The following is a 17225-nucleotide window of genomic DNA, read 5'->3' as shown; positions in this document are numbered from 1 at the left end:
GTTTTAAAATGCTCTACATCGCGGCAGAAGCATCTGTGATGTTTCCTGTAAATGGACACCTTTTAGATCAGCAGCAGGTAGATTTCTTTATTTCACAGCACACCAGAATTTTAGCGCTGCGTACCTCGGTAGTGAGAAGCTGAACCTCACAATTACGTCACTTTTGACAGCGATGTGTTAAATATAAAAAACATTCATGGCTGCATTTTAGTTTGCTAGTTAACTAAAATAAGAGAGGAGCGGGAAAGAGCTGCTGTCAGAGGTTCCAGACATTAAACTCATTAAAGGAAGATGAGCTGTAGTTGGATGCTATTTGCTAAAAAAGTGAAAGTAAAGGAAGAAAACCCTTAGTGGAGTGGAGGAAATCTGACTTGTATTTTTTCTTGTTGAATATCAGAAATTCCCAGCTGCCTCGAAACGCAGCATTAAGCACACATGGTGATTAGTTAGTTTTATTTACACGTATAGACTGTATGAATGCATCAGGAGGGAACACAGTGTGGGTTAACTGGACTGTGCAGACTTGCAGCCGGTGACGGCTCACGATACGAAGGCCGAGACGAGCGCCACCTCTCGGTCACACTCGTACACAGCGTGCACACCTGCTCGGAGGTCGGGCTGCTCTTTCTTTTGACCTCGTTGTCTCTTGATTATGTGAGACAGCAAAGCATTTGGTTTGCTGGTTCTGGGTAGGTTATCCCAGATAGGTTTGTTTGTTCTTTTGGCCGAAGCTAAATTCACTCCTACACTCCTACAGCGATGATCAGATCTAACATCAAGTCTGTTGCTGCTTGGAGAGAGTCTGCTGCTGCGTCGCTATGCAGACGTTACATGTATGACGCCTTGCTGGGTTTGGACCTGGGTACGTTTCAGAACTTCTCTGCCAGAAGAACTGCTGTTAACTGTCCCACGATTCTGTCTCTGAAACAGAATTATCGAGTAAGATTCTCTCCGACCACGCAGACTCCACAAATGTCTGGGTGGCGGTTTTGTCACTACTCCTGAATTCCTGTTAAACGGCTTAAAGGAACAAGCTCACAGTTGTTGTTGTTTTCTCCTTCCCCTGTCGTATCATAATCTAAGCTCTGCTCAGTCAAGAAACTAGAACAAACTTCTCAGGCTTTCCCCGCTAGCTTGTACGGTAACAAGACCAGAACTCCTCGGAGCCGACGTAATGCAGCTGCTGTGCATTCCAACAGAGCTTATTGTGACTCACCAAACAGTGGGACTGGTGTGATACGCTTACTTATATCAAATCCAGTGGAGGCAGAGACATGACTGCTTTGGCAAACTGATGCAGGAGTGGAAGGCGACCCTCTTTCCGGCTCAAGGGCTCTGATACGGAGATGTGTAGCCGCTACATCCGGCTCTTTGTGCAGGTGTTGTTGCCAAAAGCTGATTGTGCGCTCGGTTTATGTGCATCTACGGCTGCTAAACCCTCATAACATGCAAATACACACATCTTTATGTCGGCGGTGAGAGCAAAAATATGTGAAACAGAACAACTGTGATCAAAGTAATATTTTGTGTTTAATTAGGGATGACGTTCGTTGTTTCTGGTGTGTTTGGTTTGTCTGCTCCTGGTTTGTTTGTTGAAACTGGACTGTAACATGATTTATGGACGGGTTTTATATGTAAATAAAACAGATTATCTGTTCTGATCTCATGTGGGTTAGAATCTTTAACACAGAACCACATTGTTTTGATGCACTGATAACATTTCAGTAGAACGTAGAGGCTGAAATCACGTTTTGTAGGTTGAAAATTGTGTTTTATGACTTTTTTTTAAAGCTCTTTCAAACAACTGAATTGATTCCAGTTTAGGGCACAGAGCAGGTAAAAAGCTGCAGTTTACAAGTTATGTAAAGAATAAATAATCATTAAGATAACACAAGGATGGTTTCCTCGCCTGTATTCTAAATCTGTTCATGGAGGACACTTTAAGCCTCATTCTTTCAAACGCAGCACTGGTAAACAGCGAGTAGAAAACAAAACCATTACTCAAACTGGTAAGTAGACTTGCTGCAAATCTTAGAAGGTCAACAATCAGCCTATAAAGCTTTAGTGTTTTAATTAGTTTCTGTTTTAGGATTCCTTTTCCTCTGACTGTCTGAGCTCCGTGGGATTTTCCAGGAACGCTGACGGGTCTGTACGCGGTGTTTTAATACGTGTTGATCTGTTATCTCCAACACAACGAGCTCTGGAGCAGGCAAAATGGTCCTTGACATTAATGCATGAATAATAACAGTTTGTGGCGGTAATGTAACATGAAGTACGGTGGCCACAGGAGCCATTATTCTGCATCACTTAATGCAACACGTTTTTCTGATAACTGCATACGTTGACTTAAGTGACACTTAATGCAAAGCAGTGTGATGTTTCTACTGTTACATAAGATCAACGATTAAGGACCAATTAATTCATCATTCATGGATTATTATTATTATTATAAGCATTGCCTTTTCATATATGTTGGATTGGATGCTTGCTGCTTGACGGTTTTTGAGAATGCAGCTGGTGCCAAGTTCTGTTGTTCTCATTAAACTCTGTTAGCTTCGATTCTTAGGAAAGTCTCTGGAGGTTTTTTTTACATCAGGATTTGGGTTGTTTGTTCAACTCTTCCTGGCAAATTCTCTCCAACTTTAGGAAGCATCGATGAAACTCCATCTCCAATTCGCTCCACAGATGTTCTCTGTGTTCAAACATGAGCTTCGATCGTCTTCCCTCGATGCTTTAGTTCCCTTTAGATCCCAGTTTCAGACGTTACAGATTCTCTCGACTGACCTCTCTCCATTGTGCTGCATTTATCTTTCCTTCAGCCCTGACCAGTCGCCCACTCCCTGCGCCTCCACAGCATGATGCTACCACCACCGTGTTCCACTGATGGTATTAGCAGGTGGTGAGCGGCGCCTGGTGTTCACCAGACTTCGTGCTGGGATCTCTGCCCAAATAGTTTTGAACTCGTCAGATCAGCGCATTTTCTTTGGGCTCTCAGGCCTCGTCCACACGTAGCAGGGCGTCTCACAAAACAAAGAGATTTTTCTACACAAAACCGCAGATTTACGGCATTAGAAACGATTCTTTCGGGCCCCCGCTACAGCTCAACTGGTTGAGCTGGCGACCCATGTACTGGGGCTATAGTCCCCGATGCAGCGGTCGTGGGTTCGAATCCAGCCCGTGGCCATTTGCTGCAGGTCCTTCCCCCCATTCTTCTCCCCACTGTCCTGTCAAATAAAGGCAAAAAGGCCAAATGATTCTTTCAAAAACCTCCGACCACAGTGAAGATTTGCAAATCCTCCGTTTATGCCTGTGCATGTGGGCGTCAATAACCGGAGTTTTAGGTTTCGAAACATCACCGCCTGCAACAAAATATGTTCTTACATCACATGTGCGACCTGTGTTTACATCTGGAAACATCTGGACGCCCTCAGAACCGTGTCGTCTCTGGTCCAGGCCCAGATACCGCTCCACGTACAAGGACGACATTAAGGATTGTTATTTTCCGCCATCTTGCCATTCCACGTCCGAGGCTTGTTCTCCCTCAAAGACACCAACGCTGGTTTTGGGTCAGACCGGGACGCACTGCCAGCTGGTGGGAGAACTTTGAGACGGAAATCGTGCTCCTGGAGGAATGGCGTGATGATTTCCGTACATCACGGTCGTCGCTCTTGTCGTCGGAGTTCTTGCATCCTCACGTAGAACATGAACGTGCTTAAAAATGCACTAATGCGGTTCGGTGTGGATGATTCTTTTTACATAAACGAGGTGGTGTGTACGTTAGTGTTTTTCTAGACGGAGGGGGGCAGGATATTCGGTTCTACAAAAACCCTGCTACGTGTGGACAAGGCCTCAGTCCCTTTTAAATGACAAAATGCACTCGGGGTCCCCTGTAGCGACTCTACCGTCGATGCCCTCCTCGTCGAGTGCAAGATCATCCCTCCAGCATCTTCTCCAGCTCCGCAAAACACTTCTGAGGCTCTACCAAAATAAACGCTGGGTCCTCGGCCAACTCTACAAAGAATCCTGGTGAGTTCAGTTCTTGAGGTCACTGTGTTCCTGTTAACAGTCAAATCTTCAGAAATGGTTTTATTCCCTTACACGGATCTTTGCCTCCGTTTTATCCGAGAGGTCTATAGAGAGTCTGTCGGACGGACATGCACTGTCAATTGCGAGACTTTATATACACAGGTGTGTGCCTTTCCAAACTGTCTAATCCAATTTGCTACTCCAGTCAAGTTCCAGGCACATCTCAAGGATAATTAAAGCAAACAGAAAGCACCTGACCACGGCCCAGAGTGCCGCAAAGGGTCTGAATAATTTATTATTAATAAATATGCAAAACAAAAAAACCCCCCAAAAAACAAAAACGCAACATGTTTTCCCTTTTTCATTAGTCATGAATGTAGACTGATGGGCAAAAATGATAATTTTATCCAATTAAAAGCAGCGACAACACGTGCAAAAAGTCTGAAAACTGTCTGAATAACAACATTATATTCATTCCATCACTGAAACTTTTAGCGAAGGCCTAATGTTAGCGCCTGGCTCTGCAGCGTTTAAAGGATTGTCTACCTAAATCTTTATAATCACCGAACACACACATAGCTTACAATCTTTCTACACGCCACAGACGTTTGTCCTCGCCGCCTGCACTTATAAAACTAGATCCAAGGACAGAGGAATGCTTTTTCTGTGATTAAACCAGAGCCGTGATGGTCGGCGCAGTTAATTAAAAGGTCAGTCGTGCTCGTTTGAACCAATCCCGTTATTCCCTACGCTGAGGAAGAGGTGTTAGCAGTGGGACTGAGAGCAGTGCAGAAACCATCTGCCGCCACCAACACCGAAGGGTAAATGAAGTCTTCAAATATCACGCGCTCAGATTAAAGCTCTGTTTCTCCGTCTTTTCTCCTCGGACGAGCTTCTCGCGTCTTTGTCTTCACCGAGGCGCCGTCGTCCTTTCGTCCTCCGCATCTCGTCGGCGCTGACCAGAGGAAACGCTCGAGCGTTCCTCCGCGGCACGATCTCCGCGGTTGTCGTTCGAGGATTTAGTGACTATTTTTTTCTAATGTCTCGATACCATATTGTGAGAATTAGACATGGATTTATGTAATCTAGCGGAGTCATCTCTGTGAGGAAATAATTGCCGTCTTATCCTGTAGGCACAAGGCCAAGAGGATGCATGAAATGGAGACGCCAAGCAGACAAACTGCCTCCACTGAAAGAACAAACATCAGGTGTATGTGCACGGAGACGCTGCTCGGGCGCATGAGACAGTTGGTAGTAAATGGTTGGAAAATCAAATCTGGTCTGGCATGAGAGGCCGGCCTGAGGGTAAACATCAGGTTTGCTTTGTACGCTTGCTGCTTCACATTTTTATAAACTCCTACGTGGTTTGATGTTTTTAAATCTCAAGGCTCGGATTTATTCATCTTTTCTACCTTTTGGAGGCTCAGACGTCTTTATTGTCTCAATCTGTGAGAGGCGTTAACGGAGCTGTCGTCAAATCACGGCGGCGTTATTTCATCTGAAAGTATTAAAGGCCAGTTAGAGTCCGACACACACACACACAGCTAGAAGTAAAGTGCTAAGTGAGCAGAAATTAAAGTTGTTCCAAAATATTTTTAATGTCCTTATGAGCTGTGAACACTTGGCTTTGATTATGTGTCTGAGCTTCATTTCACTAAAAAAAAAAGGAAAAAACAAGTTGTGTTTCAGTAATTCAGAGTCTTTTTCCTACTCGTGTGGAGAACAGATCAGCCACAGAATAACTGTTGGAGGAAAGGTAGAATAATAATAGTCGTATTATCGTATCGTGTAGGCCGGTGTTTATTAATAAAGCGTTCTGCGTTTCAGCTTCACAATAAATTCTAAAATGCCACAAAACCGAACGAGAGACTTTAATCATCAAGAGTCATTTTATTTTCATATTCTAAAATGCAAAGGACATAACAGGATTTGAGAATAAATCCAAGGTTGAGTGCACAAAAATGTTTCACTGCAGGCGATTATGTACAAGAATGAAATCAAGATTCTTTTTTTTTCTCTTTCTTTTTTTACAGAATTCAACAGGTACTGCATCGATATTTAGAGTCAGGTTTTTGAACCTAATAACGTAGACAAGACTGGACTTCATTTGTACTGAAGATATCTTTTTTTTTTTTCCTTTTTTTTTTTTAAACACAGCACATTTAATTCATTTACATTTTAGCGAACTTTGTTTGCTGAATTAAAAGTTCACCGTTAGTGCATCACTGTTTGTTTTTCATACGTTTAAGATTAAAATCTCGTCGAGGTGACGCTCGGCGGCCTCACAAACAGGCCCGTTAGCAGAATTCAACAGACGTCCTCTGCGTCAGTTCATCTGTTTACCCAAACATGCTACCCAGAAATACATCGGCTAGCGATTACAATTTGATTGTACTATCATTGTTTAATTACCATTAGTGCCTCGTGGGAATATTAGGAATTAATGGTCATCTTTGAATTGTCTTGCCTGCAGCATGAAGACCAGTTGCCACAAAACATTATTGAGAACTTGTACAGGACTCTCTGCTCAGCGAGTTGTACAGAAACGTCAGTCTGGGTGTACATTATTAAGACAATAATCAGGGCTGGGTGGTACGGACACGTCCACATAAAGGTCACTGTGTCTTTTATGTTTTTTACAGTGTGCTGTGTACCCGCTTACCAGGTACGCATTTCTGCTCACAGCACGTCAGTGAAACAGCGACCGCTCTTAGGAAGGAAGTGTTCCAGGAATGTCCCTTTGTCGTGTTCACTTTCAGAAAAAAGACAACAAAACTGTCAGATGTTCATCTAACCAGGTAACACTCAGGGATAAGTGAACAATCCAGCCAAAGAACGATGAGCAGCAACAGAAGTGATGAAGAATATTTATACACTTTTAATCATCACAGTTAGCTCACCCAGCCCCGGCGTCACTTCGCCTCCCGGCGTCGGTCGGCCGAACGACGCTGCGTTTTTGCTGGAATTATGCCGCTACTGAATACAAGATACAAGGATGGATTTGAAAGCTATAATTCAGCTCAACACTATGCGTGCTATAGAAGAGAAGCCAAAAACACTTACTATCCGTTTTAAATAAAATCAAATATGGAACCGACCATTTCTCAGAACACAGATGGGTTTAAATACATGAGTTACACAATTCATTTTTTAATTCTTTTCTTTTTTTTTCCTCAATTCTTCAGCAGAGAATAACGAAAGTGCTCCGGTCAAACCTGTAAAAAAATAATTTATACACACCCCCGACGTACGACTGGAGGGGTTTGTCACAAAATCGTTGTCGACTGTTTTGCTTATTGGTGGTCCTCCCCCCAGTCACTCTGCTGCTCCTCCACCGCACCACGCATCGGCTGGATTAGTTGTCATTTGTTAAAAGGAAGGCAGGCGGGCAGTATGACGGTGGAACAGGCTGGGCCCGCCAAAGGCTCCGCCACCTCTCCCTCCAACTCTGTCCATGTTCCTTTTTCCGGGCTGTAGCAGATGGTCGAAGACTTATAGGCCCCCTGAGGAAAAAAAAAAAGAAAATGAAGTCATTCTCTTCGTTCCTCTTAGTGCTGTTTGGATTTCCAGGCGTGCTGCGGAGAGATTCGGCTTTATAAAAAATGCACGTCGTCCAAAAACAGCGAGCACAGTGAAGTAAATACTTGGTGTTGTGCCAAATACGTATTAATCTGCAGCTGGAAAGCACAGCCCATAAACAAATCCACCGTTTTTTTGTTTTTCCTGTTTGAGTTCTGAAAACTACAGATGTTTAGGAACATGTGCCACAGACAGGGGAAGCGATAAAGTGTCATAAAGATTATTTGTGTTGATGACAACAAATATATATAGACTATATTCAGTACCATGCTCCAGCTGTAGCCCCCCACGAGGAAGATACTGTCATCCAGAACAGCACAGCCTGGACCACTGCGACCCTCCAGGATGGGCGTCTGCAGGATGTTCCACTGGTCAGCTTTCGGGTCGTAGCACTCGACCAACATCACGTCTAGATGGGAGAAGCCTGCACGGGAAAGAGGAGGAGAGACGTCTTAAAATCATGACAGTGCTTCAGCATATCACGCGTAGTTAAAGCGCCTCGTCATTGTCATTTGTTGAGCTGAGAAAAAAAACAAACCCTGCCAGCATTGAACATCTTTGTTTATGTATGTGTGCGCTGCTTTCTCTGTTCTCTTTTTACGGGTGTGTAAGTGGGCGGTTTGGTAAAAGGTGACGCCGCGTACATCTGTGCACCAATCGGGATTTAGAAACATTCGAATAAGACAATCGATGAGTCATGTGTTGCTGCTGCTGCTGCTGCTGCTGCCAGGCCATCGGAGATAAAATCTAATCAAACCGCCGCGCGTACGATGAATCAGAGGTTTTGAGCTTCGGTTAATTTTTTCTATTTGCTTGATCTGTTTGATTGTTGCACAAGAGGAATACTTGAAGGCTCGTCATCGTACAGTCGACCTCTGATGTATTCACACCCGTTAAAGAAGGAAAAAAAATCACTGAAATAAGCTGAAATTGACAACAGAAATAATAAATAAAAATTTTATGAAAATCATGACGTTGCTTTTCAATTGTGGTTCAACAGAAATATTTTAAAAAACAGGCATGATGGGACCCGTAAACTAATATTTAGTTGAACAACCCTCTGAGCCAATCAGGTGTTTCCTGTAACTCTCAGTCAGACTTGTGCACCTGTTGACAGGTATTCTGATTTCACTGCTCATCAGCAAAGTGCTCTCATTAGTCCATGACACTTTTTTTTGTTTTTTTAAATTATTCTTCTCAACCACAATAGAAAATCAAACGTCTCATTTCACTAAATTATAATCTAGCAAATTTTTATTTATTATTACTTTCTTCAGTTTCTAGCTATTTGAGTGTGAATTTTGCCTTTTCTTTAATGGAAGCGTCTGAATACATGTGAGCACGACTGTAGGTCCAAATCAATCAGCTTTGTTTTAAGCTTTCCTGCTGGCAGCACAACCAGCTCTACATATAGTTAAATAGGGGATAAAACAAATGAAATATTGACGTCTGGATTAGTCCGAGGAACCTTTATCTTCTCTCTCAGGGTTTTCTGAAGCCTGTTTCGTTACATGTGAGAGCCACACATAACCCACCTGAACCGCACACGCAGTCAGTAATCAGAAACGAGACGTTCGAACGGCGATGGATCACCTTTGGAAAGTTTTCATGAGCTGAAGACGTAGCGTCGAGGAGCTAATTGTACATTTAGCAGTCCTTTCAAATAAAGCCGAGTAGTGAAAGAAAACGCTACGAGCTCAGCTTTTCATACTCGCCATTCAAACGCCGGCATTCAGTTTGGCTGATCAAACACAAACACACAGCACATGCTGTTTGTTCTTTTTTTCCTTACATTTCGCACCGTGAATGCCGACGACTTGAAAGCGAGCGGGGCCTGTAGGTTTCACAGGCTAATGAAGGCCACCGTCTGCTCATAATGGCAACGTGATTTTCACACGGTTTCAAAAATAGGCATCAATCCTGACCCGTTTTCTCTTCGTTCGCTGCAACGCTCGAGTGCTTACCTTTCAAATGGTTTCCACCAATCGCGTACAGACGATCGTTCATCCCGGCCAGGGCGTGAATGGCGCGCTTTGTGTTCATATCCTGTTTCCGAGCCCACACGTCCATTATGGGGTCGTAGCAGTAGAGCCAGGACACGTACTCTCCATTGTGCACTCCTCCTGCAACAGGTAAACAAGCAGGACGCCGTTAATGCCAAAACACAGCAAGACGGAACCACAATCTTTAACGTCGTTACACAAAACGAAATCGATCCTGTTTAGTTTTAAACTCACAACCCAGAGATGTAAAGGACAGAACATATGTTTGCTGAGCCTGACAATGAACAATGTGAATCAGTCATTTCATAAACAGATTTCTGATCTCATCTCTTATTTTTAACATCACCCGCCGGCTCCATCCAACTTGTCGGCTCCAATTTAAAAAATAAAATAACCCTGTTTTTTAGCTAATAGATCACGATGCGTCAGAGTTAATGGCAGCATCCATTCAAACGCAGGTTTGGCTCAAGGTTGGTTCCCTTTGTTCCCGTCTTTTATATTTATACTGTAATGACTGAAGTACAGATGATTCAGTCGGCTTCGGGGAAAAAAGGAGGATTTCAGTTTATGCCGACTGGCTCGAATGTCACTGAAACAAAAGATATGATTTCAGGTTTCAAGACAAGCAGGAGACGTATTGTATAGACTTTACATTAGTTCTCTATTATATGAGGGTAAATTACACTGAGATGGGTTTAAACATGTCACGGCACTTTTAGTGAATCGAAATGGTACACGAGAAGGAAAAGTGCAGTCGTTTCAGTCCATCCAACTCGACTGACTTTTACACATCAAAGTCTGTTTACAGGTCATGAGGAGAACTGCTGCATAAATGGAAAAAATATACCTTCTATAGCCTTTGGCCGCTTCAGAGAAACCTGCACATTATGTTGGTTAAAACTACACGTGTGAAAATGAAAAACATCTGGAGGTGTCGGACAGAATTAGTCGATTTTTTTTATTTTTTAGGGCGAGCAGCTCAAGGCTATTTTAACACATGTGAATCAGCCCAGTTGCAGAAAGTTTGTGTACTTATTATTCTGATCGATGCTGAACCAACTCTTCTAATTCAAGTTTATTGTGCTTCCTTTATTGCTTTTGCTTAGACCAATGCGAGGTCGCCTATGAAAGCTTCTTCATTAAGCTTCACGTGCTCTGGAGTTGTGTATCTTGTTTGTGTGTTTTGTGGTAAAAGAAGCTTTAAATTAATTAAATAGATGTTTATCCCAGTGTGATCATCTTTTATCTTCTTCAAAAATCCTGTGTATTCTGGATGCAGCACATCTGTCCAGTGACGTACGGCGTGTGTCTGGGCGCCGGCCGGTGTCCTGACCTGATATGTAGATCTTGCCGTTGTGCACCGCGCCTGCATGGGCGGCCAGAGGCTGCGGCAGAGACGACACGTAGTTCCACTCGTTCGTCTCCAGGTTGTAGGACTCGACGCTGGAGAGGTAGCCAGACTCGTTCCTGCCACCGATCACGTACAGGTGCTTATCCAGGCGGCAGGCAAAGAAGCTGGCTCTCCTGAGGAGGAAGTGTCAACCAGACAACATTATTAAAGTAGAAATGACAAGATTTGTTGTTGGCTTTTCCCTTGTCTCGCTTAGCCAGCCCATTCGGTGGTACATAATGGTCTGGCTGCACTTCATTATCATTCTGCTATGAGGGGAGGAGGGGGAAAGAAAACGCTCAGGCTCGTTTGTATTTCTTTAAACTGGTCGTCTTAGGTGGAGCTAAACGAAGGATGCGGGTTCGATGTTTCCTCATTTGATGAAGCACTTGCACGTAGTTACTAGATGATCCAAACCCGCTGCAAAAAGGTTCTGTATGATAGGAAATAAATCAACCAGTGCAAGTGGTCAGAGTAGTGAACGTCCTGACTTTTCATAGGTAGTCATTCATTAACTTCTAATTACTGTAGAGTAAAAGAAAACATTGCACAGGTCTGTATAGAGCCAACTAGAAAGCTTTAGATGTCTAGATAAGGATTGTGTTTCCTTTTCCCAGAAGATGTTCAAGGATTAAACATCGCAGCAAACCCACGAGGACGGCAGGAAAGAGTTGCTGAAGCTGTTGGAGAACGTTGTTGAGTTTTAAGGACACCTCTGATCATGACAGGGTTGTAGCGTATTTGTGCTCACAAAGGAAAAGTTTTATTACTTCATTAAAATGACCCAAAGTGCTGTATTGGATTTATGTAAAATTCAATTCAATTCAATTTTATTTGTATAGCGCATATTTACAACAACAGTCATCTCATAGCGCTTAAAACATTCACAAAAACTGATGCAAAACATAAAGATCAGCATCAAATCTTCACGTCTGAGAAGCAAACCGGAGAATTTTCTGCATATTTGCTTTAAAAGTTCATTAAAATCAACACCTTCTCTGTTAAAGTTCAACTGAAGCTGGTCCTGAACAAACAAAATGTTTGAAGCTGTTGTTTTATGAATTCTGGGTAATTAATACGTGTTAAACTAAAAACCATCACAAACTACCAAAAACGATCAGAACCGCAAAACAGCAAATTCACATCAAGAACTCTGTTTGTAGAAGATTAAATCTGATTTTTTCCTGCGGCTCAATCGGACTTGTTCGTGATTTATTCCAGTTTTCTGCATGTTCACCTTCCAACAGTTCAGGATGAAATTGAAACCTTTTCATTAGTCTGCAGTGTATGAACATTAACCCGTAGGACGACAGATGAAGGAGATATGACCGTCCTGAGATATGACTTTAATCACTTTTGAGTATTTTTTTTCCAATTGACAACTTCAATCCAAAAAAACCCCCAAAAAAACAAAAACAAAGAGAAACCAGCTCACCTCTCCTGCATCGGAGGCAACTGTATCCAACTGTTGAATCTGGGATCATAGCGGCTGACGAAATTAGTGCTGTGCTTTCCTGCCAAAGCAGACAGAAATCAACATAAATAACACAAGTCAGATGATTTAGCTGAGTGACTAATGCCTTTACAGTAATGTGCACTTTAGGCGTACGAAGGCGGCGCTCACTCCTAATCTAAAGTCTTCGCTGCGTACCAATAAAATTCGCGACTGTGCCTTTGCCAAGTCTTCATCAATCACCGCCCACGCGCGCTGATTTTAAGTGTTACTACAATACGCGACGCCTTTCCACTGCCATTAGAGCGAACTCGTGCTGACTGAAGGCTTATTTTTTCCAATCAGGGAGCGATCTTGTTTTGGGGGATAATGTTCAGTTCAAAACAGCTGAAATTGCCTCTGATGATGTGTATTTGGATTCAGCTGATTCTTACTCTCAGAGCTACATAAACACATTTAATTTCCCTACATGCAATTCCCTGCTACTGTACTACTGTACTATTGTGGCAGAAGAACAAAAACACAGTTGTTTTCTTTTGTTTTTTTTTATCATTTACAGCCTTTTGTTTCTTACTATGACACCGTGTTTTACAAAAAAGTACTCCTAACACTTCTACACTGCAAATATTTCAGCGCTAACAACAGTTATTGTTCTGTGCCAATTATTGACAAGTGTTGATTGGAGTGTTGTTTGTCCACTCAGAGCTGATCTGGCTCTAGACTGAGTGCTTCAAACTATCTCAAAGTGTTGCATTAACTCCGATGGGTTTGAACTCGCGTCAACTCCGGCTGAGAGCGATCGTCTAAATTAGGTAAACAATGGAAAACTCGATGTGTGAAACCGCCGGAGAGCTGCTGTACCGTTGGGGTTCCACTGGTCCTCTCCGCCCAGCAGCAGCAGGAAGTTCTCCACCTCCACCACGCAGTGATGTGCGCTGTTGTAAGGCATTACTACGACACACAGAAATCAGGTGTTAGTCACAGTGAGTGAGTTACAGCAGGAGCAGGCAAACGGCACCACGTGAGCAGGAAAGTGTTGAAATGAATGAAAAGGTTACTGCAATCAACAATATAAATAAAAAGGTAATAAGAAAGAAGGTTTTTGGGGGCATGTGTTACAATATGTACAGCCCTGTGCTTAACCCTCATAGCACTGGGTTACAAAAACATACTTTCTTGAAGGTGTCTAGGATTTTTTAAAACTGATTTTTGCAACGCTGAATCCAAACATGACGTCTGCTTTTCTGCATCAGATCAGGTTTTTATGCCAACTCGACTTAAAAAAAATCAATTTTGCCACTAAATCGATGACATTATTTGACATTAGCGATTGATTTATTTTAGTATTTCTCATATGAAATCGGATTGAGAGGAAAAAATTCACTTTCTAATCCTTTTAATAAGCTAAATGATCCACAAGTTGACGAGCATAAACATTTGTAAAAGTTAAAACCATTTGTAAAGGTTAATACGAGTAAATTGCGTGTTTCATCAAATCAACCAGTGTAATATCTGGATTCAGCTCATTGCAGTCGTCCAAAATCAGCTCAAAAAACTTTGACACCAAAATCAGTGTAGACCAGCGTAATCAATACATCAGATACATGATAGTTTAAATTAACTAAGAACCCTCAGTTTGAGTTCCACAGCTGGAGCCTTTTAACTAATATCGGCATAAAAATTTAATATCTGTCAAAATCATCATTGGTTTTTTTTTTGCCTATAATGAAAAAATAATAAAATAATGCCTGGATTTCGTATTTACCGGAGCGCAAATGATGACGACATCAAACTGCGTCATGAAGTGTGTAAACAAGTGTGGCTGCATTAACAAACATATATCGGTATCGGTTCACATCGGAACTAGACAATATCGGCACAGAAGCCAATATCGGACATCCCGACTTTTAACCAGAACAGATTCGTAGCATGAAAGAAACATTTTGTTTTAGTCAACCATAAGTGGAAAGTATTTAAATTGTGTGTTGATAGCCTTTCAGTTGCATATCTAGCTGCAAAGAGCACATGTTCACATAACAGCAGCACAAATTAAGTCTATTCCTAATTGGATAAAGATAATGCTCAACCAACATATAGACTTGTGTCTCAGTCTGGCACAAACCAAAACTCAAAAAACGTCGTCCCCTGGTTTCACCAAGTTGCCGTTCCTGCTCTGGACACCTCATGCTGGTCTTAACGAACCGAGGCTCCTACTCAATGAACATCTACAACACGTTATGTAAACCTGTTAATGAGCAACATCTCTGCCGAGGCTTTTTCCCATTTATGCGTCACGCTGGGGTTCTAAGTGTTCGTAGTAAATATTCATATGGAGGCTGATTCGATTTGCAGCGTCCTCCTCACAACGGGCTAAATATATACGTCTGTGTCGTAATCGTCAGTGTGAGTCAATGTTATGGGATTATTGTTTGGTTTTGTTTTCTTTTTTTTCTTCTACTCACTGCTTTTGTTTTGTAACCTTTTAAACATCCCACGCATGTCCACTGTCAAAGTGGAACAAATTAAACTATCCATCTATCTATCTATCTATCTATCTATCTATCTATCTATCTATCTATCTATCTATCTATCTATCTATCTATCTGATCGAGTAGTTGATTGATGAAATATTTCTTTTTTTAATTTCCATTTAAAACATTTTTTTTCAAAGTAAAAATGACTTTCAAAGGTTCCAGCTCCTCTTGGAGAATCTTCAGACACGGTTCATTTACTTGTGTTTTGAACTGTGATGGACATTTCTCACTATTTTCTGACTTTTATTCGACAATAATTCAAATATCTATTAGTTGCAGGCCTGTATCTGTATAAGATGATGTCTCTGATGCATCTGATGAGGTCAGTAGGTTGTTATTTTGGGAACACAACCTGTTTCCTTTTCTATTCGATTATCGACTAAACAAACACTAACTTCGGTGCACGGTGTTCCTGATCACACATTACGGCGGTGCACGGCTGCAGCGGGACCCCTCGTGTGGGATTTTTTTTTTTTTTCTTTTCCCCCTGTGTATGTATTTGTGCTCCCCTCCTCTCCTCCATCTTCTTTTGCTGAAGTGACCCCATTGAGATGTAGAGAAATGGTCTTAGGTGACAGTCATAATGAACATGATCGTGTTCACTCAATAAATCTCAGGCCCGGTGCTTTTTGAGCACAAATCAGTGAAATGTTAAAGCCCACCTGTCTGTCTCCATCAGTCATTTCCACTGTCACCTCCCCACCGCCTGATGGATCACAGTTGCTGCAAAATTAGACAGCCTTGAATCTCATTTCTTTCCAATTGGCCTCTCCCTGCAATCTCACTCTAGCTGGCTGACATGTGCCGGTCCTCTATGGGAGAGAAGTCTCAGATAGGAACTAATACTACATACACTAAACACAGCTTTATCTCAAACGAGGGGATTAGGTTGCCTGCCTCCAGTGCACCTCAAAGACGAGTGCCATACGACTGCCAAATTCCCTTACATGCTATTTACATTATCATTCAGTCAGCAGTATATAGGACATGGATGGGCGGCTTTTTATTTGATGTCTAGTGAATTGTACTCATACTAAAAATCATCTTGTACCCATGTGAAGAGAAGATTACGGCTTTACAGTACGTCACAGGCTACGGTGTCTGGAGTGCTGTGGGAGGACGTGGGACATTTGGGATACAGGTGAACAGCGGAATAATTAGCAGGCTGTAATAACTGAGACCAGCGTAACCGTCCTGTGCAGAGAGAAATAATAAAATCTTCCACAACGTGTGAAACTTTGCTCTGAATTATCACCTGAGAGAACATTTCAAATTAATCTGGCTATTTGTCCCCTCTCACCTAAATCTGCCCCTAACCCCTGGGGGTGAACAGCCATAGGAGGGCAGGATGAGCACGTCCTCTACGAGATGGACGCCATCACTCTAGTCTACAGTGAGCTCTAGGGCTCACTAGAGGGAGTCAGAAACCTCTGCATAGAGGCACAGTCGGGGTCGGTTGAATGACTCCACAGCTAATGCACCACTGCTGCTCGAGCTCTGATGTGCCTTTAACACCATTACAATTGCATCTCGCTGAGCTGAATTCCTTTGTTCTAAGCCACGCTGCGTGGACGAGGTCCACACCTAAATCTGAGGTATTTCTTAAAAAAAAAATAAAAAAATATCAGGTTGGTTTAAAGAACAGAGAAAGAACAGTGGTCGAGTCTGTGCCTGCCTTTGTCTTGTGCTCGTCCACGCTGCTGTGGGTACACTAGATGGCAAACTTTACACTGGAATCACCGAGCAGGGGGATCTATCTGACACAACGAGAGGGATCAGATTCTCCCCAAATTGTGTTGATGAATGTCTTAATCAAAGACTGTCCCTCTCAGGTTTCGCCTCATTGAAAAGTTATGATTGAATGTTAATAATCTTCTATTCCACATCCATTGTGCGGAGGCTACATCAGACGGTCACTGATGTGTTAAGGGGATGATTTTGCAGTTTTGTCCTTCCACTTGGCCACGGACCATTTGAGTGTTAACTTTTTTAGTTTTGAGTGATGGAAATCCCTGTTGACCTTTTGCTTGTTGCAGTTTATACCCATGAGTGTGAGTTTAATGAGAAAATGACAATATAAACACCAGTGAGCTTCAGGCTGTTGTGTATGCATGCATGCCTCCTTTTAGTAAAAAAAAAAAAAGAAAAAACCCTGATAGTTCTGGACAAACATGAGCTAAAACACCAGACTGCTGCCAAGAGCTGCTATGATTTGAGCAGAGGGATAGAAAAAAAAAAAA

The 17225-nt window shown here is 42.4% G+C and overlaps 1 protein-coding gene across 1 annotated transcript; it reads right to left on the bottom strand.

Moving 5' to 3' along the window:
• Positions 1–7388: 7388 nt before the first annotated feature.
• On the bottom strand, positions 7389–13400 carry LOC103364107 (kelch-like protein 14). Its single transcript, XM_008291121.1, has 6 exons — positions 13313–13400; positions 12434–12512; positions 10942–11132; positions 9570–9728; positions 7872–8029; positions 7389–7529 (listed from the first exon to the last, which is right to left on the bottom strand). The coding sequence occupies exons 1-6, from the start codon at positions 13398–13400 to the stop codon at positions 7389–7391; spliced, it is 816 nt and encodes a 271-aa protein (XP_008289343.1).
• Positions 13401–17225: the final 3825 nt, after the last annotated feature.

This window comes from Stegastes partitus, unplaced genomic scaffold (genome assembly GCF_000690725.1).
Source record: "Stegastes partitus isolate 25-593 unplaced genomic scaffold, Stegastes_partitus-1.0.2 Scaffold719, whole genome shotgun sequence".
Classification (NCBI taxonomy): Eukaryota; Metazoa; Chordata; class Actinopteri; family Pomacentridae; genus Stegastes; species Stegastes partitus.
This window is presented reverse-complemented; position numbering and strand designations above follow the sequence as displayed.